This window comes from Oculina patagonica, unplaced genomic scaffold (assembly GCF_052425735.1).
Source record: "Oculina patagonica isolate OP01 unplaced genomic scaffold, crgOcupat unplaced67, whole genome shotgun sequence".
NCBI classification, from domain to species: domain Eukaryota; kingdom Metazoa; phylum Cnidaria; class Anthozoa; order Scleractinia; family Oculinidae; genus Oculina; species Oculina patagonica.
The window spans coordinates 1-22,058 of NW_027558547.1; the positions used below are offsets into that span (position 1 = coordinate 1).

The following is a 22,058-nucleotide window of genomic DNA, read 5'->3' on the forward strand; positions in this document are numbered from 1 at the left end:
GAAAACGGCCTCTACGCAAGCATAAGCACAAGCACAAGCACGAGGATCATTTTTTTTTAATTCTTGTAGGAAGTGCAGTTCCCTAATGGTTAGTGCACTGGACACCGGATTGATTGGTCCGGGTTCAAGCCCTGGCCGAGGTCACTGTGTTGTGTTCCTGAGTAATACATTTTACTCTCACAGTATTTGTTCACCTTGGTGTATAAATGGGTACCGGCGAATTTACTGCTGGGGGTAACCCTGCGATGGACTAGGCTTCTTTTTAATGTGCCGTCTCTCGTCCATTTTAGGTTGGACAACCTGAGAAGTGCGGCCACAGCAGACACTAAGCTCACTTCAGCGTTAAAAGAAAAGGACCTTAAGATTGCAGAAATGGAAACGAGGTATTACTGGCGACGATAATCCAGGCAGAAACTATTTGAAAAATCTTTTAGTAGAAATCGCACAATGTCACAGCGAAAACCGCAAAAGTGTAATCGCTAGAAAAAATTCTGGAAAATTGTCAGAAAAAATAAAGTTCTTCAAGGTCAGGGAAAAGTCAGGGAATTTTTTTGGTGAAGGAAAATTGACATTTGGAAGAAAAGTCAGGGAAAATTGGAATATACCACCGCTGATATCATACAATTGATGGCTGGAAGAAACCTTTCAGGTCAATGTGATCTCAGCGGTGTTTTTTCCTTGGAAGGTAGAGGCTGGAGGCCGCTACATTTTGTATTTATTTGGTCAGGAAAATTTTATTTGTATCAGACAAAAGTCAGGGAATTTTGAAAACTGATGTCTGTGGCAACCATGATTGTGTTGCAACCAGTTAGAAACGAGATGAGATTAAAAGTTAAATTCCCTTGTAGTTCGTGACTTTAACGCTGGGGATCTTTCGTACAATGGCTGATTTGTCTGTTGCTTAAACAGTACACCTCGTGATCTGTGTTTGAAAGAGTGTTTTGTGCGTTAATATCAGGGCTAAAATGTAGCTTCCTACGCATGCATCCTTTGGGCTCGTCACGCGTTCCTGAAAACGTTGCGTGACGAGCGCAAAGGGGCGTCTGCGTAGCGGCTAAAGTGTTGTGTTACTGATCCATTCCTTAGGGTAAAGGAGTTGTCAAGTACCTTCGGACAGGTTGACAAGCTGGAAAAGCTCAAGAAAGAAATGGAACAGTCTATACTTGGTCTGGAAACGAAGTAATGTCATTGCTATCTAATGTTTCTTGTTTTTTTTTTTTTAATTCACTTATAAACAAATTCTTGCTGACTAGGTATAGATCTTATGTTTGATCGTTTCTTAAAACACTGATGCATACACTTGAAAATCATTAGTCATAAGTAAAATGCTACTTTGTGACTCATTTAAATTTAAGAGCACGCTGGACTCTGGCTCGAGCTGTCCTGGTTCGAGCCCTGGGTGGGGGTAGATGCTTTGTTTTCTTGGGCAAGACACTTTACTCTTATAGTGCCTCTCTCCACCCATGTGTATAACTGGGTACCGGCGAAATAATGTTGGGGGATAAACCTGCGATGGACTAGTATCCCATCCAGGGGGGAGTAGAAATACTCTAAGTCTTTTTTAATGCTACTGAAACTGGGATAAGCTCCGGCCTAATGGGTCACTTGGCTTGAATGCACACATTACCTTACCTACGGATTGTTTTACAATACGGTTTTTTTACTCATTGTTTGCAGGTTGGAAGAAAGCGAAAGCCAAAACAGAAGACTAAGCCATAATCTTAAACAGAAAGAAACCAAGATCGATGGGTTGGAGAAACGGTAATAGCGATTTTACAAAATTTTAAAGTCAGTAGCGTTCATAGCTGATACGCATTAAACAAAGTATGTACTAGATGAAATGCTGATAGTCCAAGCAAGTAAAGCTGAATTTTGGAGTTGTAAGAAAAGCCCGAAAAACATTTTGCCTGATTTTCAGACTTTCTGAAGTCACAAAACCCTGTCTTAAGCGTAGTAACTAGTTGCTGCAAAATGCTGAAACATCCATGGACAGCTTTAAACAGCTTTTAACAACGTCATGAGTGACTCTAGTCAGCCACGCCTTTGTTTTTGCTGACACGGAGCGTGTCTAAACGAAAGAGATCGCCTTGAAACTGCTTAAGGTAATTTTACAGAGTTCCAGTAACACAACTTTCGGCGATGCAATAAGTTTTCGCTTCACCGTGCAATTTTCATAATTTCGATGGCATCAAAACGGGCGGATTTCAAGGCGTGGCTCCTTTAACCTATCGATGCGCATTTTTCAACAGGGTGGCAGAAATGGAAGTCAGTCGAGATGACAACAGTCAGTCACTCAGCATGGCTCTGAAGCAGAAAGACAGCAAGATAGGACTGTTAAACCAGAACCTACAGCAGCAGGAGAGCGAAAACATGGCCTTGGAAGTTAAGTAAGTGGTATTCTCTGAAAACGGTAACTAAAGTTTGTTTAAAACGTTTTCTAGGCGGCAGTGTTGCAGCTCGCGTAAGCTTGTAATTCTACTGTTCCTCTAGTGTAGCAGTGGCTATTGTTTTTTGGGGCCAGGGGCATTGTTCCTGTTGTTTGTTGTATTCTCTCGAAGGATAGTAAGCATTCAGAAGACCTTTTGAGAGCTGCTACCTGACCCTTTTCAGATGTTATGCGAATTGTGTTGGTAAATCGGGAGTGTTTTTTTTTACTCAGTCAATCACCGAAAGCCAGTCGTCGTAATGCACAAAATAAACGTACACCAACGCGTGAAAAACGTAAGCCAAGCGCGTGAAAAACATGTGTAGCACACAAGATAATCACGTGCCTATAACGTTTGTAAAGTACTTTGTGTATAAAGGAAAACAATCGTGTAAAATGGTTTCGTATCTTCAATGGCACATAACGAAGCTTTTCGCATAACGAATCAAGTTTAGCAAGTGTATTCAATTAAATATCCCAGCGTGGAATCTTCTTTTCCTGAAAAGGTCTAGTTTAGGCTGTTTTAGGTAATTCAGCATTCTCGTCCCCATAGCCCTTTGGTTTCTCTTAGCCGGCTGGGCCTTGGCACGAGAAAATGAAGGGCTCTGGGGACACAGGATTTCCAGCCTAGATTCTAGGACTTCCGGTCTTCATGTATGCAGTCATGACGTTTCAAAAGAATGTATGAGAGAGTCGTTACGTTTTCGACTTCCGTTTAGGAAGTTTTTGTTCCAAACAGCCAATAAAAAAAAATCGAATTAATTCAAAAATCCTGTCCCCAGAGCCCTTCGTTTTCTCGTGCCAAGCCGGCTAAGAGAAACCAAAGGGCTATAGGGACGAGAATAGTTATTTAGTTATCTGCAAATTGGCAATTGATAGCAGTTACTCCCTCAATATTCTTGCTCCATTGTGTTAGTAAATCCAAAAAAATTATTTTTTACAGATTAGAGGAAGTTACTGCTCAAGCCAATAAGTTCTCTCGGTTGATCGAGCAGAGAGAGGAACAGGTACGAGGTCTGAAAACGAGGCTGGAAGAAGCCGTCCATCAAAACAACAAGATGACACACGCAGCCGAGCTGAAGGAGGACAAAATACAAACACTGGAGAAAAGGTTTGTTTGTCAAAACAAAGATGTCTCCCTAACGACCCTGAGTGGACTAAATTTACACATCTATGCTTCCTCAGTATAGACACCGAAGCTTCGTTGAAGTGCAGTAAGGTTTTTCACGAAGATGTTTTCAAAGCTTCATTGAAGCATCCAAACATTTTCCAAAGCTTCGTTGAAGTGCCCGGAGATTTTCCGATTCTTGTCCAGTCAGAAAGTTACTGTTACTTAGTTACCACCTTGCGACAAGTGTAATTAGTAATAATTAGTAGCCATAATAACAACAAGTACTGTCCAAACACTGTCCTCTTATTTCTGTCTCCTTTTTTCACTTGCAGGCTGGAAGCTTCGTCTAAACAGCAGCAAAAGCTAACAGAGGTAAGAGCAAAATCACGATGGCGAAGTCACGTGCTCGTGAAATTTCGTGATATTCTGTGAATCCAGCATCAGAACGTCACGTGTCAGCCATGTGACATGTCTAAGAGTGTGACGTTACTGACACCTTAAACGCGGCGTAGCACGAGTATGTTGATTAACTCTAAAAGACACGCTCTAGATGGCAAATCTTTGATAGTAAAGGTATTTACTATGTACAAGGGGTGAAGGTTATGTTCTTTTTTGCTATTGAAAGATCATTTGCACTTGGTAAACTAGGTTTAGTCTCAACTTGACGTATTGTAGAGACAAGTGCATCCACGTTTTTACCCCGGCGTAGGCTCAGCGTAGCACTAGTGAAGAAGCGTGAAGTGGCGCAAGTAAAAGCATTTGACCATTTAATGGTTTCAGAAACTTGGGCGTGAGTTTTTTAAACCAATTACTATACGTAGAAATGCAAAACTAACGCAAACGCGAATTACTTTTGACACTGAAGTGAATTTCGCTCATGGATTGCTTTTAATTTAGATTGTGGAGTCGTACGACAAAAAAGCTGAAAAGGACAAAGGTCAAAAAGCGAAAGGAAGCTCGTCACAGACCATCATCTTCAAGCCAGCGGACACCACAAGGTTAGAGATACCATTGGTTTGTCGCGTAATTCAAAACTTTAAATCCAAGTTACCCTTTTACGTACCCTGGTATTCATAGAAAACTTTGGTACAATCTGGTATTTTCCTTTGTTTTATATTCATTATCATTTATTACCATGCATCAAAACGAAGGGTGGGAGGCGCGGTTGCCTAATGATTAGCGCGCCGGACTCCGGAGCGAGCGTTCCGGGTTCGAGCCCTGGCCGCGGTCACTGTGTTGTGTTCTTGGGCAAGACACTTTACTCTCATAGTGCCTCTCTCCACCCAGGTGTATAAATGGGTACCGGCGAAATAATGCTGGGGGTTCCCTGCGATGGACTAGCATCCCATCCAGGGGGGAGTAGAAATACTCCTAGCTGCTTAATGCTACGGAAACCGGGATAAGCTCCGGCAGTATGCGCCACTTTGGCTCGAACCCTTTATCAAAACGAAGGAAAATACTAAATTCTACAAAGGGTAAAATTGAACGACACCAGTAACACAAGGATTCAGATAAATGACAGGATTCGAATCAATAGACCAAAAACGTGGGTGCCATCTAAAAGCTGTTTATCCACGTGGTATTTAATCCGTTTAATCCTGGCTTGTTATCGTCACTTCCACATTGTTTCCTATCGTTTTAAGAACGCCTTTCGTACGTAGTCAAACCAATATTGTGTTCTGTGTTTTTAAGATTCTGAAATTCGTGCCAGCAGTGTGACTGGCGTCTCAATATCTCTCAAGCCAGAGATGAAACATTTGCTATATAAAAATTTTCTTTGCGGTTGTTTGGTTTTGTAGGTCAGGGCAGAACACTGTGGAGTTGTTAGCTATTGCGGATAGAAGAGTAGCAGAACTGAATGAAGAAATAAGAATGTTGGAAAAACAGGTAACTATAAATCCAAACCTTGGTAATTGCCCAGCTTACTCACAATTGCGTTATGTGAATTTCAGAGCATTGTATATAATGTATTGAGGGAATAAACAGTGTCTTAATGGTTAGTGCTTCGGCCCGGCTACGGAGGATTAGTCTTGGCTTGAGGACTGGCCAGAGTCCGGCAAGGGTTTAAACGAAAGAAACTTTTTAAAATAAGTTTAAAGCGACACACGCGAAAAAAGACTACTTACAAAACAGTTGCTTACAGTACTAAGCAAACTGATTTCTTATAACGCAAGAGACTTGTCTCTCGCAGTAAATGTCTCCACCCGTCATTTAAGTGGGGATGCCGGCAAACTGTCAGGGTTACCTGATCAAATGCTGGAGAGGGGGGGGGGGGGATACTCCTAGTCGCTTCATACTACAAGTTGGAAAGTAGAGGATTACAGTAGAATCTCGATTTCTCGAACCTCCAGGGGAAACGAAAATTGCTTCGAGAAATCAGGCGTTTCGAGAAACTTAGGGCTCGTGAAATCGGGTCGCTACTGAATACCCCAGAATGTTAGCCCTATAGAGGACTTGAAATTGGGGACCACACGAGACAGAAAAATTCGTTGATCTCGTTCAGTGGGATTCGAACCCACGACGTCCGGATTGGATCACCGTTGCTTGGAGTTTATTCTTGTCTTCCTCCTTGTAATATCACTGCTGCGTAGCGCAACATAGCTTCATACTACAGTTCAGTTTGCATGCCATGGAATCACTTAAATGAAAGTAAACTAGCCCCTTGGAGAATAACCAAACAACGTTCTGTTTGAAAACGTATTGCAAACAGTTCTGTTACTGCGGCAAAAGATACCCACGTAATCACGTGCTAACTTCTGTCTGGTTTCCAGAGCGCCACGGTCACGGCTCAAAACGAGGCAATGTCTGCAAGAAACGCTCAGCTGGAGATTGAGAACGAGTCGGTGAAGAATGAACTACAGAACGCCAGAGCGGACTACTCAGCTCTACAAGTGGACATGAACGACGTCAGAGATTATTATCATCAGATAGACATCGCTGCTTCAAAGATGGGGCACAGATGCGAGGTGAGGAGACGCATGCACGCATGCGCATTTTATTTACTGCGAGGTTGGAGGGGTCGGGGTATTAATTTTTGCCATATTGACGAGGGTGTGAGAACTCTTATCAGAAGAAGAGACGGTTTTGGAGTAAGGGGTTGCAAGAGGAGAGTTTCAAAACAGGGAAACTAATCAATGAATATATAGTAGTTTTGGTACAACTTAAAGGACCATGTTCACCCGTTTCGCTTTGCGGTCGTGTGTTATTGTTTTGATGTGACAACCTTGTTTCAAAACAATAAAAAAAGGGCCGCAAAGCTTAACGGGTGAACATGGGCTTTTGAGTTTCGTTTCTGATTCATATAACAAAAATTCCGTTTTCGAAACTTAGAACTGCGAACTTTGGAATTTAGTTTACAAACATAGAAGCAGTCAACACTAAGATATCCCTTATAAAAATATGCTGTAATTGTTGTTTTGGTAAACAGATGTTAGGACAGCTGAATGCCACACTAGACGAGGAAAACAAGGCACTTGTGGAACAAGTTAACAAACTCGTGGAACAGGTGAATATGGCGTGAAATTTGAACACTGATATAGCAATCAAATTGTGCAGTGTGCTCTTACTGATAAGCATAAAGATTCTCGTTAACTTACGTTGTCTGCAATTATCATTGAATTAAATGAAACAGTTTCGCTGACGTGATGAGAACCCGATTGCTCAAAGCTATGTGCTGTCCACCGAATAATTTTTTTTTTTTTTTTAAAGAACTACGTTCTTAACAAAACCTTCTGCGCTATTGAGTGTTAAAGGGACTATGTCACGGATTTTACCAGATTTTTGAACCGCCAAAATTTATATTTGTGTCGCATGAAACCTAGAAATAATAGTCCATTTTTATTAAAAATGGTTCTATTACAGAACTGAATCTGTTAACGAGCATCTTTGTCTGCGGATGCACCGGATGGAAACGGATTTCAATTTGAAAACGTTAGGCAAACGTTTTCAAATAGTTTCCGCGCGTCTTCAAAACATCGATATTTTTAGCCGTAGCTTGATTTCTATCCGCAAATTAAGGTTATATCTTCCTTTAGATGTTCAAAGATAGTGTTTTTTTAAGGATTTAGTTGCCTACCACTTATTTCAGAACAGTTTTGACCAAAAAACTGTGAAATCCCCGTGACATAGTCCCTTTAAGTGACCTATCCGGTAGATAGCGTTATCCGTCCTTTGAACAACTGTGGCCAGGTCTTTCACCCTCGTACCTAAGCTTAACGTTTCCGTAGGAACTCACATTAGCAACCTTTAGGTGTGTCTTCGCCTTTACTTTAAAATAGCTTTTTCGCGTTCAGGTAATTTTGTGTTGTTCAAAATTACACTGTAGTCGAAGGAAGCCTCAAAATAGTAGTTTCTGAGGTAGAAAAAACAACAGCGAACAAAGAGGTAATAACAAACTTGTTACGGGACATTATCTTGATGTACTGCGAAATTCTTATAACTATAACATAAACACTCTTTGGAATCTTACACACATGACTTTGTTTTGGTCAGAATCAAGATCTACTTGTCAAGTCGTTGGATGATAAAGATCAGTTTATGGACGACGAAAGGGCTTTCTCGTGAGTATCACAGTTGTTTAGTTAGTGCCTACCGACCAAAAATGTATATTATTGAGGCAATTTCATTGTCTGTGAACAAGCGCTCTCACTAGCTTGCACTGGTTTACTATTTGTGTTACAATGCTAAGTGGATCAATACAATGCGAAATGCGAGTATTTTCCTTCTGTGTAAATCTTGTTTGTTGTTCGTTCGTACGGCTGCCCTGATAAGACGTGAAGGAGCACAGGTCTCATTGCTACGTTACTAGCCACTGGACAATAATCTGTTGCTTGTATGTTTATTTTTTAGGGATCGTATCTACGCCCTCCAGCGTCAGAAAGAACGATTAGAGGAACAAGTTGATTTGGCAAACAAAGCGTTGGCGGAGAGCGCAGTCAAACCTAAAAAGTAAGATTCAGAATTTAATAGTACTTGATCAATTTAATATTTTCTGTCACTTAAAAGGCTGGTGTAAAGCAAAGCTCTGTGTCTGGCATTCATTTCGTTACCTCGTGTCCTGAATAATACTGACAATAGTTCTCTCTCGCTTTACAGAAAACCTAACTTCCTGTCAAGAGTGATGAGAAAGGCTGGATTAAAAAAGGCGAGTAAATGAAGTGTAACTGTTTTATAACCACGAATGTTATGATGACAATGATTTTCGTATTAACACGGTTTCTTTTCTTTTTCGTTTTTAATCTAACAGAAGAAAGATGAAACTCCCAAAAACAAAAGAAACAGCGTACAGCTTCTGCGCATTGATAACAGCCCGTATCTCGAGGAATTCGAAACAGGTGCGATAGTGGCCACGCCCATCAACAGACGGGACGAGACAGCCAGCGTAGGCTCACGGGAAAGCTCGACATCCGAGGACTCGAGAACAGCCACTAAGAGTCTGCTGAATTCCAGCTTAATTAGTGCCCAGTCCGAAGTTGTCCTTAGGCGGCAGAAGGAGGGGTACATGTCGCCGTACATCAGCACGCCCGTGCTACCGCGCGCGGAAGAGGTTGACGGCGTGCGCCTCCGCTCTGCAACCCACGACATGTCTGCTTTCCGTGCGCGCCAAGTTCGCTCCGAGATTTTCAACGACAGCGACTGGTCACCTGGCCGCCTTGGTCGGCCACGAAGCATGGACTCTTTAGACAAGATGCCAAGCAGTTCCTCAACTCTGACTCCTGGTGATGTGGAATCGGGGGATGGACTTCCGGACAAGGAAGGAGTCGGACCTTCAGGGAGACACTTGAAGCATCCAGGAATGAAACACCTTACTCCGTCTGCTTCGCCTTCAGGCATGAGAAAGCATCACTGGGCGAAAAGCAGCCCTAACATCTCACCAGTAGTCTCGAGAAAAGAATATCCAGTCTCGCTTGAGCCCCTGCCACCCTCCCCTCCTTCGCCTACTGCCTTACAGAGGTCATCAAGTCCACACGCCTCACCAATTCTTGCTAGAAGGCTGGAAGAGAGAGCACCCACTCGTAGCCCTCACCACAGTCCTCTTATGGGCAGGAAAGACAATGCTACATATACCCCTTCCCAAAGAGACCCACGGCGATCGAGCTTACCTAACCAGAACACGCAAAATCTGGACACTGTGCCAGTTCGAGAACGACCAGTAGAACCAGCTAAAAGTAAAGTTTCAGTGCAAGTTATAGCGTCAACAAATACGTCTAATAACAATGCTTCTCCGTCAGTATCTAATGGAACTGTTTCATCGCCGTTTCTGGACGATCAAGCCAAGAGAATTCCCGTGGAAGGAGCGAAAAGTAGTCCACAAGGACTAATGTTCAATGGAGGCGTGTCAAGTCCTCATCACGAGAGACAACGGAGTGGAAGCAGCGAAAGACGCGACGAGCCAAGCACATCCACACCCCGCGGATTTCAGCGGCAAGGGAGCTTTAGTGGAGATAAAAACACTGTCAAGGCTACAGAGCCTTCTAGGAATTATAACACTTTGCCCTCACATGTCAAGCATACGAGAGAAAGAAGCTCAAGTGGAGATCGGAACTTTGTCAACACAGCAGAGCCTTCTCGAAGCCATGTCCAGCATGAAAGGGAAAGGAGTTCCGGTGGGGACACAAACGATGGCCCGCGAATAATCCAGATATCGCAGATGAACGAGAGGCCAAGTCGTGACACGAGTCAAGTGGGCCCAGTCAATTCGCTAGAAAGGAGCCTTAGTGGTGACAGAAATGAAGGGATCAGAGCATCCCAGCGGCAGGGCACCTTATTTGTAGCTACATCTGGACCCACCCGACAAAGCGTTCCAGTGACATCTTATTACGTCACTAGTGGGACTGTTCCAAAGAGCGAGACTCTGCCCAACTCTGCAGCCAGTACAGCCGGAGTAGGAACCTCCGTTTACATAGACGCAACAGGGGTAGATCTGAGTTCAACTCCTGCGATTTCTCGTGGAAACCGAGCTGAAGTTAGCTCGTCATCGGTATTCGCCATTGTTCGAGATAAACGCGGAGATGAGCACGTGCTACCAGGGTTAAACAACACGCCGCCTTCACGTGACACGTCACGTGACATGTCACGCGCCAATGCCGCATCCGATTTACGATCGCTGTCAAGTAGCAATATCCCCGTGTCACGCAATACTGTTAGTGGAGATACCGGTACACCGTCACGCTATAGTGCGGCTTCCGGGCCGCGGAACGGTGTCGTCTCCAATCCGGTTGAATTAAAACCATCTGCGAGTGAACGGGACGAAAACAGAAATGAAACTGTACATGTCGCAACAGCTACCCTCCAAGAGACTGCGAAACAGAACGTGTCGAGTGTCAGAGCGCGGATTCTTGAAATTGAGCAACAGCCTTCTCCGGAAGTCGGCGGTAGAGCGTCGTCAAACGCGCAGGCGCTTCCCGACGACGATGACGATACGCTTTCCGTGTCGTCGCACCACAGCCGGGACTACTCCCCCGCGCTGAGAAAAGCACGCAAGGCAAGGAAGGCGGCGAAGGAGAAAGAGATTTTTATGGATTCGCCCCCCTTCGTCTGCAGCCGGCTCCACAGCGTCGGGTCAAAGGTCAGGCGCGGATGAGAGGTCACGGACGAGATCTGTGGGATCTAACCAAGGGGAGGGGAAGAAATCCTCTGTTTGGTACGAATATGGCTGTGTTTGATTGTTGGAGAGTCTGTAATGAAGTTGTTGTTAATTTATTGATATTACGAATGATCAATTAATTCTGCTGACATACATGTGAAAGGAACGTTAGAAAATACGGTCGAACCTCACGCAGGCGACGAACAATTTTGTCATTCCAAGTCGTTCGCTCGCCATCAAAAATGATTAAGAGATTTTTTGTATTCGGTTGCTTAAAGTTGCTTGTAGTCGGTCAAGGAGGTTCGATTGTATTTTGTTGTTCTGTTGTGTTTAAATCGAGTTTATAACCAATGAGAAGCAAGAGCAGCGAAAATGAAAGGGTGGGGTTCTACGAGAGGGTAGAGACAAACCGTCGTGTATTTTCTTTGAGGAGTTACGGTGAGCTGGGTCTCAACGCAGGTTTTTTAGTTGATTGATGGGAAGTCACATAGCGAAAATGAATGTTTAATAATCCGTTTCCAAAACCGTTAGTTCATTGTTTGCTTGTTACGTAGAATAAGGCTTGTACATAACTAGAATTTTGTGCGATTTTTGCGAGTGCTGTATTTTCCATAGCTAGCTGTAATTAGGAGCCGCGGAATCCCTTTTCGTTACTCAATTTATTTAACTAATTTTCTCTCAGTGTACGCGAATATTTTCAAGATGACCAATGTTGCAAAATAATGTAAAATAGCTTATCTATTTTCCATGACAAAAGTATGAAGTGAAACTGTTTTTTGGAAAACTGATCCAGGAAATCAAAACAATGCGAATCAGTCGAATGCAATAGTTAATTTTATATCGATTTGCAATGCAAAAAAATTAGAGTAGGTTTACTTGTTTGAGAATATTCAGAACGTTTTATTTATATATAGATATTTAATAAGATAGCTGTCAACTTAATAATTTGTAAATCAGACGTTTTGTGAATATTTGACGCATGGACCGTTGATCACGTTTGTAATTCTACTAATAAAAGATTGGAGTTACTAACCATCTGTACAAGGTGTTGTGTTTTGTCAAGGTGAAAGAGCAGTTTAAAGGGACAATGTCACGATGCTAGAATTATGAGGTTGCACTCACTGATCAACAAAAAGACCTTTGAACAACAAAATAAAGGCATTACATCATTCTCCAAGATGTCAATAAATCGTAATCAATGGTTTTTGAGTTATTTTTTTCAAAAATAGCTCTTTAGTCGTCGTGTCCTTGTAATCAGTGGGTCAGTGAAGTATGTGTGTTTGTCACACCAATCAGATTTCAGGTACTATCAGAACCAATAAAATTGCAGTTTATAAAGGGGAAGCAATCTGACGTAGTCAGCAATTTCGTTCTAAGTTTTTAGATTAGAAGGAGGCGGAATCGGTGAGTTGTGATTTAACCCTGGATTGAAAACGTTTTTCGTAACGCCCGCCTGCTTACAACGCACACGCCGTGAGCAAAAGGCCCAACACTAACTTGTTATTCGTCTTATTCGAGCGTACGTTTGGAGAGGCTAGCTTTCCATTTGCACAAAGCAGATTTGAAGAATAATGTGGTCATTATTTTTGCCGTCCGCTTTGTGAAGTTCGTTGGGAAATTGGAAAGTTTGTTATGAAGTTGCCAAATAGGTTGCGAGTTTTTGAATCAAATTGTGAGCTTCGATACAAAGTTCCCAACTTCGGCCCGAAATTAATAAAACCTTCTATAATTATGTTAGAGCGATTTCAGTTAACCCGTGAAATAGTTATTACACTTTTAGATACTACTAGACACAAATTCCATTGTTTTCTTTTGTTTCCGTTCGACTATTACGCACAAACTGGTAGATATTGTTTCACGGGTTAAATGAAATCACTCTATCAAAAAGGGCTTTCTACGCTAAACTGTTGGAAACAAATGTCATAAAAATAAAAAACTTTTATGTTCAGCGAGCCGTAAACACGTTGTCTCGAACAAATTAGTCTGTCGCGTCGCGTCGGCTTCGATTAAAATCAATAAACCATCCAGTTTCATCCGGTTTACAAACGCAGAAGACTTGAAATTGAAGACAGTGAAGATTATGCCTCACAGAAATCGTTAAATATGTGTTTTCATACAAAAAAGTTAAAATTTGACCAAATTTCTACCTGCATAAGATTTATTTATCGCCAAATCACTTGCGTGATCGCTGATGCGAAACGTTGTCTTGCACTTCAAGCTACTTCAACTTTCCTTGACAAGCTCTAAAATCTTCGAGTTCAGAAATCGCCATGACTTTCGAGCAACATGTCTTGTTTCTCCTCAACAACCAAAACTTCGAAAGTTCAGTCGGGCCGAAGTTGGGAACTTATCGAAGTTCGCAATTTGATTCGCAAACTCGCAACGTAATTGGCAACTTCATAACAAAGTTTCCAATTTCCCAACAAACTTCGCAAAGCGGGCGGCCAAAGTAAACTGAAATCAACTGTAAAACATCTCGTTCAAACATTTAATGAACCGGTACAAGTATTAACTTTGCTGTTAAAAGCAACTACGATCGAGAGCAAAAACAGAATACGAGCGTGCCATTCCGTGACAATTCGATAACTCAATTAGTTCTTGTTTGTTGAATAGAATTTAGGTTGTGAATGAACGAAAATCTTTGTCGAACAGTTCTGACAGAAAACAAATACTCCAGGTGTACTGCGCTTTAAAGAACTTTCCCGAAGAAAGTGGTTTTTGATTTGATGCGTTTATTACTTCGTTTATTATAGTACTTTTCGTTCAATGTCTATATGGAATCGTGGCTTTTTCGAGAAAAACAAGGGTATCGTGTTACGTTCGTTTTTAAAAAACAGAGGTCTCATGTTACAAAAGTGAGAAAAACAACAATATCATGTTTCAGTGTTTGGCAAAAAGCCAAAAGTATTCCGTAACAAACAAAAGTAACACGTAACGGTTGCAACAAAGCTAGCAACAAAATAACCGCTTAAACAGAATAAGAACGTGCCATTTTGTGACATTTTGATAATTGAATTAGTTTTTGTTTTTCAATTAAATGATGAAAATTTACATATCGAATAAAACAGTTCTGATGTATCAAAATGCACGTAAAAGTTATTTTGTTTGCAAGCAAATTTTGTGCAAAAAGTGACTTCGTGGGCCGCCATACACAAATAGCTCAACCCATGGCATAAACCATCCCAACAGGATAATCACCCAGTTTCACCCCAAGCCACCCCATAAATTGAAAAAATAAATTCTGCACGCTTAGCGTGCCTATGTTTAAGAAACGTTCTTCCAAGGAAAACTGTTAAACTTGAAAACGTCAGCACTTTTTTTTAATTTTAAGTTGCCACTTCTTTCCTACCAGTCCGTAGCCCCACCACTTTTTTAGCAAGGCCAGGCCACTATTAGCAGATTACCAATTACTAGCAACACCTACATTGGATTTTCAAGAAGTACTAAGTGTTGGTGACACTGTCCCTTTAAAGGGTCTGTTTTTAGTCTGAATTGCAGGCCGTCTTCTTGTCCTAACCCCTCAGAGGAGAGGCGGGGTCCTTCTTGCCCGCGCCTCTCCTTTGGGGTGTTTGGACGAGAAGACGCCTGACAATAGGCCGTTTTCGAGTTACCCTTTGCCTCGGTTTAAAATCGAGTCTGCGTGCGAAACTTTTAATATGAAAATGAGTTTCAACTACAGGTCCATCTTCATGCAAATCAAACTCATTTTCATTCGAATGGTTTCGCACGTAGACTCGTTTTGAAACAGAGGCAAAGGTAACACGGAAATGGCCTTTTCAGACTTGGTCTCTTGACTCTAGCGATCTCTCAGAGATCTGGGTACAAAAGGGGTTGTCGCTGTTTTCCTCGCCTAAGTATTCAATTGATCACATTTAATGGGATAAGCCTGACCCGTCCCAGTCGTCTTTTCTGTCCCTCCTGAGTCCAGGAAGACTGGGTCAAACTGAAAACGGAGGGAATGATGGGCTCCTCAACTGACTTCTCACGTTAATATTAATAGGAGACTGACATACGACTGGGGACGAGTCAAGGGATAAGCTGTTTCAAACTTTATGGTTTGAGTTAAACGAAGCTCGACATCAAAAATGCCATGGCGTGCTTCATTAAATGCTTTGCACCGGGAAAACCGGGTACTTAAATTCTCTCTATGCTTCTGAGATGTTCGCCGAAGCGTTCCTTAAGGGTGTGTCTGGTCTCACTGATGTGAACTGCATAGCAGCGCCCGAGAAAAGCAGTCGATTGACCTCTAGGCCATTAACTGCGGTCACTTATTTACAAGTGCGACTCCGGAGATGCCGGCGGGGAACAGCACCAGCCGGAGCTTTGGTATGACATCTAACAGTAGTGTAGACCAAAGAGTTACGGTGGTGCCGATAGGCGACGAGCAGGGGATTAGGTACGATTTGCGCAGTCTGTCGGTCTCAGGGTCGTTCCTCAGGATGCTGACGTTTGCACAGTCCAAATATCGTAAATTGAATTGGAGTAATCAGTTGTCTATAATGCAGTGGAGAATCTGACTGGACACTCCTTCCTACAAGGTGAAAAAATGTACACATAAATAAAACAGCAACCTGCATTGTGTCCAACAGAAATTTTGTCGTAAAATATAAAAAAAGAATAGTTTCAAATTAAAGTAAATGACAAGATGAAGAACTTACGTCTAGATATTCAACAGTCATAAGTACATTAAGTAGTATATTGGGCAAACAGAGGTGAACTTGTATATTACAATTGTATGCCAGTAAGTCCAATTTGAAAAGAATTGAGTTCAAAAATTTTCCCCTGACAAAGCAGATTGGACGCAGCTGTTGGCTAACGACAAATTTAGCACTCCTGGGAATTAAGATTTTCATTGAATTATGTCAATTATGGACAACTCGGCGGTGATGGGGGTTGGGAGGTGGGTATTCTCGGCAATTTAGGACAGGTGTGTGCTGCAAAAGTTTTCAAACCCTGACTCTTTTCAAGAATAGAGAAAATCGAAAAAAATGATACCCTTTTTACGGCCAAAGACAACAAAATTAACTGGTACTCTACATACTGCAATTAGCTTATTTAAAGGAACCCTATCAAATGATCAAACTGGGATCACAACACCAAAATTAAGGCGGCGTTACACGGGATAACTTGCAACAATGATTTTTTTGCGCAACATTGTTGCGTAACACGTCGCGAGGTTTTGAACCCAAGTCAAAAACTCGAAACGTGTTGCCATAGTTACCTTATTGTTACTGATTTTCGCGGGAATTAATTTTCGCGATTTTCGCGATTTTCAAAAAATCGCGAAATTAAAGACCCGCGAAAATTTATTTCAGGCGTTTTCTATTGTATTTTTTATGTTAATTACGTATTTTTGGCCAAATCGCGAAAATAAAGTCCCGCGAAATATGGCCGTTCCATTTTCGCGAAATTTAGTTCCCGCGAAAATAAGTAACAATAAGGTAGTAACTACGGCGTTGCCGAGTCAAAAGTTGCGGCAAAAATCGTCCCCGGTATCATGTTACGCGGTGTTCAATTTTTCCCGTAAAATTGTTGTGCACAATCATTGTTGCAAATTGTCTTGTATAACAAAACCTTTGGACAAGAAAAAAAAAAACGCTATTTAGGACTGAGATTTCAATAATCATACGCTATCCCGTGGCAATACCGACACACTGTTGCTTACAAATGGGTGTACCCCCCCCCCTCCCACCCTGAGACCAAATTGATCACACAATTGCGCTAAGTACAATTACAAACAATTCAAGGTTCTCACCTGATCAGTATCATTCAAAAGAAACTGCTCTGCTTGAAAGAGGTGTCTTTTCCCGATACCACGTCTCGCATATCGTGAGTGAATTAGACAGTTGTTAAGGACATACAAGGCTCCTGCTAGACAATTTGTAGCCGTCTTCAAGGAACTTGTGTTCATGACATGATGGTCCACGGAACTAACATCACCTGTAAGTGACGTCTGTCTTCTGTCAGCAGTGATCGTTATGAATACAATTTTGTTTACCCAGCTGTTAGCTGCAAAGAACAATTCAGAATGAAAATTGTTTACAAGGAATTTAAGGCCCTGGCCAAACGGTAACGCAAGTGGACGCAAGTAATCGCAAAGTTGAAATTGCGTACAGACTTGCGTTGGGTGGCCAAACGGACTCACAAGTTTACTCGCAAGTGCACGCAAGTTGTGAAAAATGTCATTTTAATGCTGCTGCGCGCGTTGCAATTCAGTATTTGAAGTAAATAGCATGACTTGCTTTAACATGACTTGCTAGCATGACTTGCTTGCGTTAGGTGGCCACACGGTGAAAAACTTGTGTTTACTTACGTGCAAATTTGATCTCGACCAAAGTGAACGCAAGTTAACGCAATTGCACGCAAGTCCCGGCCAAACGGAGACGCAAGTGGGCGCAAGCTGGAAACTTGAGTATACTTGCGTCTCCGTTTGGCTGCATAAACAGGAATATACATGTACCACATGTGGCAAATGTTTGTTAATATAAAGCTCCAATGAAGAGAGATACATTATCTGTTTTATCAGCTAAGTTTCTGTTTGTTTGAGTAAGTGTAAAAAAGTCTTGTTGAAATATCCTCCGTTAACAAATTTCCTGAAATTGTATACACATTTAATTTATTATATGTTTTACTGGTGACACAAACAAGATGGCTTTCATAAACTTGTTCAAGCTAGTCCTAATCCAGTGAAAGACTGGCACTGATGCTTAACTACGTCAGCACATCAATGACTGACAAGCATTAAGGGCCTTTTTAGCATGGGCCACAATCAACTTTAAGGACATGAAATAGAGAGAGTCCTTAAACAAGACAATATTCAATTTAAACTGCATCACACCTTCTTTGAACAATGTGTCCACCAAACTTCCTTTTACGTCTTCTTCAACCGTACAAGGTTTTCTTGCTGCATGCAAAGCTATCATTGCATCAAGTCTGTGATTTATCTTATCTGGATAGAGAGCTTGCTTTATATCAACCCCCTCGCTCAGTTCGACAACACAAACGCCCTCTTTTGACACTCCTCTCTCTTGCGCAGTTGTCACACAATCATGAATTAGTTGAGAATGATATTGCGTGACAATGGTAATCTTCTTCTTTAAGGCTTGAAGAGCTTTGATAAGAACCAATGCTCCACAGAGGATATCTGATGTAGCGTTCTGAGAGGAAAGGCTGTCTTTCTCATGAAGAAAGCCTATAACAACAGATGGTGCCTGTGACAATCTTACTGCAATCTTCATAAAATCAGCAACTTGCACATCCTTTGTTTCATTGCTGGGACTTTCTAGCGGCAACAGTTTAGTAAGCTTTTCTACTTTTTGGAATGCACTGGCAGAGCAAACAGATGCAAGAAAGGGCCGCTCCGTCAAAGTGATAAGCCTTGGTTGTTCCTCTCCATGTTCTGGCTTATGGATTTTGAAATATTCCTCTACAGTAGTGTCACAGATGAACATTGAACCAGGAGAATGGCTGAAGGAGAGTGGTGGCTCTATTTAAATTAAAGTTGAAAAAAATGAAATGATCACTATATTGCCACTTAGGGACAGGTCATAGAGTTTAAACTTATCACTTTCAATTGACATTGTGTGGTTCCAGAAAATGTCCATACTCCCCCACAGAGGGATTGGAAATTCCTGGGGGTGGGAAGGGTCTGGAATTTTCAGAGGGGTGGGTTGGGGGGTTGTCCTTAGGAAAAAGTCCCTTCCGTGGTGGAGGTATGGATAATTTATGGTCCAACTACATGTATATGCATTGGTTAAAAAACTATAATTAAACTTTATAAAACAGAATATTTTTAACATGTTATCATCAACCTTAATGATGATGACAACATTAAAAGGTCTGTTAAGTCTCCCCTCTCTTTTTAGCCCCACTCTCTAATAAGCCCCTTGTTTGATATAAATGAAGATTGAAGTGTTCTAGTTGAATACTCAAAAAAAAATTATCTGAGCCCCCAAGGGGGGTAAAACCCATAACCCTACAGATACTGGTTGGATGCTCTAACCAAGTGCTGAGCTATGAGAGACTCGTGATGATCAAGGTATACTGCATTGTAGATACTGCCATAGCTGCAAATTGTACCGGTATGTCAAAATGATAAATCAATCAATCAATCAATCAATTTATTAATGTCATGCGCGGGATGAGGATAAATGTGGATAAATATTTTCGTGTTATCAAAGTCACTATTCCACTTTCACCTAACTGATACAGAGCTACAAATAACAGTGGGTCAACGGACATTGGCTGACCAAAATTTCCGACGAAATCCCAAGTGTGGTTGGACATGATGTCCAGACAATTTTTTGATCGTAAATCATTTTACGACAACGAAGAATAAAAATCTGTCCGACCACAATTTTGTTTTGTCTGACCAAGATTGTGTCTTAGTAGGACATATGTCCTTTAGTGAAAAATTAATTGCAGCCCTGTACATACCATTTAAAATAACCCACCGCCCCAAATCTTTAAAAAGCTGCCCTTTCTAGTAAGCACCTCCCTCCTCTAAAAGGCCCTTAAAAGAAATAAGCCCCCCCCCCAGGAGTCTAATAAACTTTTACGGTACATATACAATCTGCATAGTGAGAAATCGTACATTTAAGATCACCAGAGACCAATTATAATATAAAAATACACCTCTTGTAAATACTGTACACAAACTATTATTATCAAGCCTCTTACTTGCTGTTCTGACTGCTACTGATGAAGTCACACCACAGGCCCAAAACATGGGTATCAGATCTCCAACATCTGAAGGGTCTCCAAAGTCTACATCGTTTTCATAAATTCCTATCACTGAAGGATCTCCGATATGTATGGGTGCTCCATGCACTGCGTCATAAGCAGCTGTAATGATAACAGCTTTTTCGACCAAATCTCTGGGAATCGGTCGCATCGAGACAACCATAGGAGAGGCAAATGGCCCAACTGGTACACACTGAATGTTGGTCAGAAACATGGACACATTGCGGTTTTCAACAACATTTTGAAGCTGAATACCAGCATTGGTCAAAGCATCTTCAAATGAGAAGCTACATCCAATGTAAAATGACACATAGTCATCCAAAGGGTATGCCAGCAGGTCACCAGTTTTCTTTGTGATGATTCCATTTTCAGATACACAATACTTTGGCAGATCAGTTCTAAAGAGTCATGTGAGACAGAAATAAAAGAAGTGTAAACTATCTCTTAGGGGACCTCTGTTTTGAAAAGGGGGGATGCTTGTCAGAAAATTTGAATTTAACAATAAGAGGATAACTTTTGATCTTACATTAATATTATAACAATTTATTTCTCATATATAAGATATTTCTCTGGATGCACTAAATATCTTTGAAACACTAGATGCATTCTTACAGTGCGACGCGCCTTACCATGGCCACACAACAAACTTTTTTACAAGTGTGCTCTCGAAATAACATTATCTGTTCGACGAACACGCCTCATTGCAAAGTTGTATATGATTCTTGAAATAGATACTCGTTTCTTCGTATTTGTATTGGTAATCAAATGGTGACGAGTGAAATTAGGAAATAATTTCACGCGCGTTTTGTCAAAATGCTAAATAATTTCCCGAGCCTTAGGAGAGGGAAATTATTAGCATTTTGACAAAATGCAAGTGAAATTATTTCCTTATTTTACAAGTATACCATTTGATTACATTTTAATATCAGAGGTGACAAATTACGCTTGCAATTGTAGGTTTTTGACTGGTATATTCGACATCGCAAACTCCGAGTTTGAAAAGTTGAAAACATACATTTTGCTCAAGTTGGCAAGTTTTAGTCTTTGAAAAAAAACCTTTAAGAGATTCCTTTTTGCTGTTGACAAAAAGTTTTAATGATGAATCAACTGTCAATTATTTCTCACATTTAGAACGTAGTTCGTCGTGAATGAACTGATAACGGTGCCTGTGTAAAATGCTCAAAAATCCGCTCGATGCCATTTAAGTAATTGGCTTAAGTCTTGAAGTCGTTTTGACGTTTTGAAATATAAAATATCATCAAAAGTTTTATTGCATGGCCAAGGCTAGCTGGCTAAGATGAAATTCAAGTGAAAATATACAAAGTTTAAGCTTTAAAACATCTTTTATTTCGGACGCCATCTTGCCGCTAACTACGTTGCCATAGCAATTTTATAATTTCACATGTGAAATTATAAATTAACGTTAAAATTTCGCGCCAAAATTAAGAAGTAATTTGTCACCTATATTATTATATTAATCAACAAATCATTGTGAAAACGTAAATTATTACAAAATGACACTTGTTAATTAAAAGGTTTGTTGGGTGGCCACGGTAAGGCGTGTCGCACTGTAAGTAAAGCATGTTAGGTCTTGTGGATGCATTTGAGCATGGATAAAGTCTCTGAAATAGCTAGTTGTGAGGTCCTATTAGGGGTTATCAATATATGGGATATCGGGGCTGCAATTAACAGTCGGTCATTGGACATTGGCAGACCAAAATTTGCTCATATTCGACGAAATCCCAAGTGTGGTTGGACATAATGTCCGGATATTGTTTTGATCATAAATCATTTTACTAAAATCATTTTAATAAAACACTGTCCGACCACAATTTTGTTTTGTCTGATCAAGATGGTGTCTTAGTAGGACATATGTCCTTTCAAGTGAAAAAAAATATTTGCAGCCCTGGGTAAAACGCGGTCAATTATATGTGCGGGAAAATTTATGGAATACGGGATATTTAATCAAGAGATTTCCACTTATGTCCAGGATTGAACGCATGTATTGTTTTATAAGTAATTCATGTTTGACAGTGTTATTTGACATTTCCATATTACTTCATGTTTGACAGAATTTGGTGCATTTTGGTGAACCTTTATTAATGAGGACACTTGGTGAAAACTGTCATAAGGAACGTGAATCTCATTAGCGTTCAATCCTGGACATATCTGGAGATTTCGGGAGATTAAACAAA

At 41.1% G+C, this 22,058-nt stretch overlaps 1 protein-coding gene and 1 pseudogene across 2 annotated transcripts; one reads left to right on the forward strand and one right to left on the reverse strand.

The window, feature by feature from the left end:
- Window positions 1-318: 318 nt before the first annotated feature.
- LOC144641085 (uncharacterized) lies at window positions 319-12,176 on the forward strand. Its single transcript, XM_078500134.1, has 14 exons — window positions 319-383; window positions 1,087-1,179; window positions 1,678-1,761; window positions 2,250-2,387; window positions 3,369-3,536; window positions 3,869-3,908; window positions 4,434-4,534; window positions 5,336-5,423; window positions 6,308-6,502; window positions 6,964-7,041; window positions 8,028-8,095; window positions 8,385-8,483; window positions 8,631-8,679; window positions 8,782-12,176. Exons 1-14 carry the CDS (start codon window positions 373-375, stop codon window positions 11,116-11,118), a joined length of 3,549 nt encoding a protein of 1,182 aa, XP_078356260.1. The 5' UTR covers window positions 319-372; the 3' UTR covers window positions 11,119-12,176.
- Window positions 12,177-14,460: 2,284 nt separating this feature from the next.
- Window positions 14,461-20,306, reverse strand: LOC144641086 (uncharacterized; annotated as a pseudogene). The gene is made up of 4 exons (XR_013568499.1): window positions 19,801-20,306; window positions 17,960-18,607; window positions 16,877-17,130; window positions 14,461-15,652 (listed from the first exon to the last, which is right to left on the reverse strand). The product of XR_013568499.1 is annotated as an uncharacterized LOC144641086 (transcript).
- Window positions 20,307-22,058: the final 1,752 nt, after the last annotated feature.

What these genes read in the sequence shown, in the direction of transcription:
- LOC144641085 (XM_078500134.1), top strand. An exon ending in TTAACAAACTCGTGGAACAG is followed by an intron (nt 7,042 to 8,027) that starts GTGAATATGGCG and finishes TGTTTTGGTCAG; the next exon opens with AATCAAGATCTACTTGTCAA. An exon ending in GAAAGGCTGGATTAAAAAAG is followed by an intron (nt 8,680 to 8,781) that starts GCGAGTAAATGA and finishes TTAATCTAACAG; the next exon opens with AAGAAAGATGAAACTCCCAA.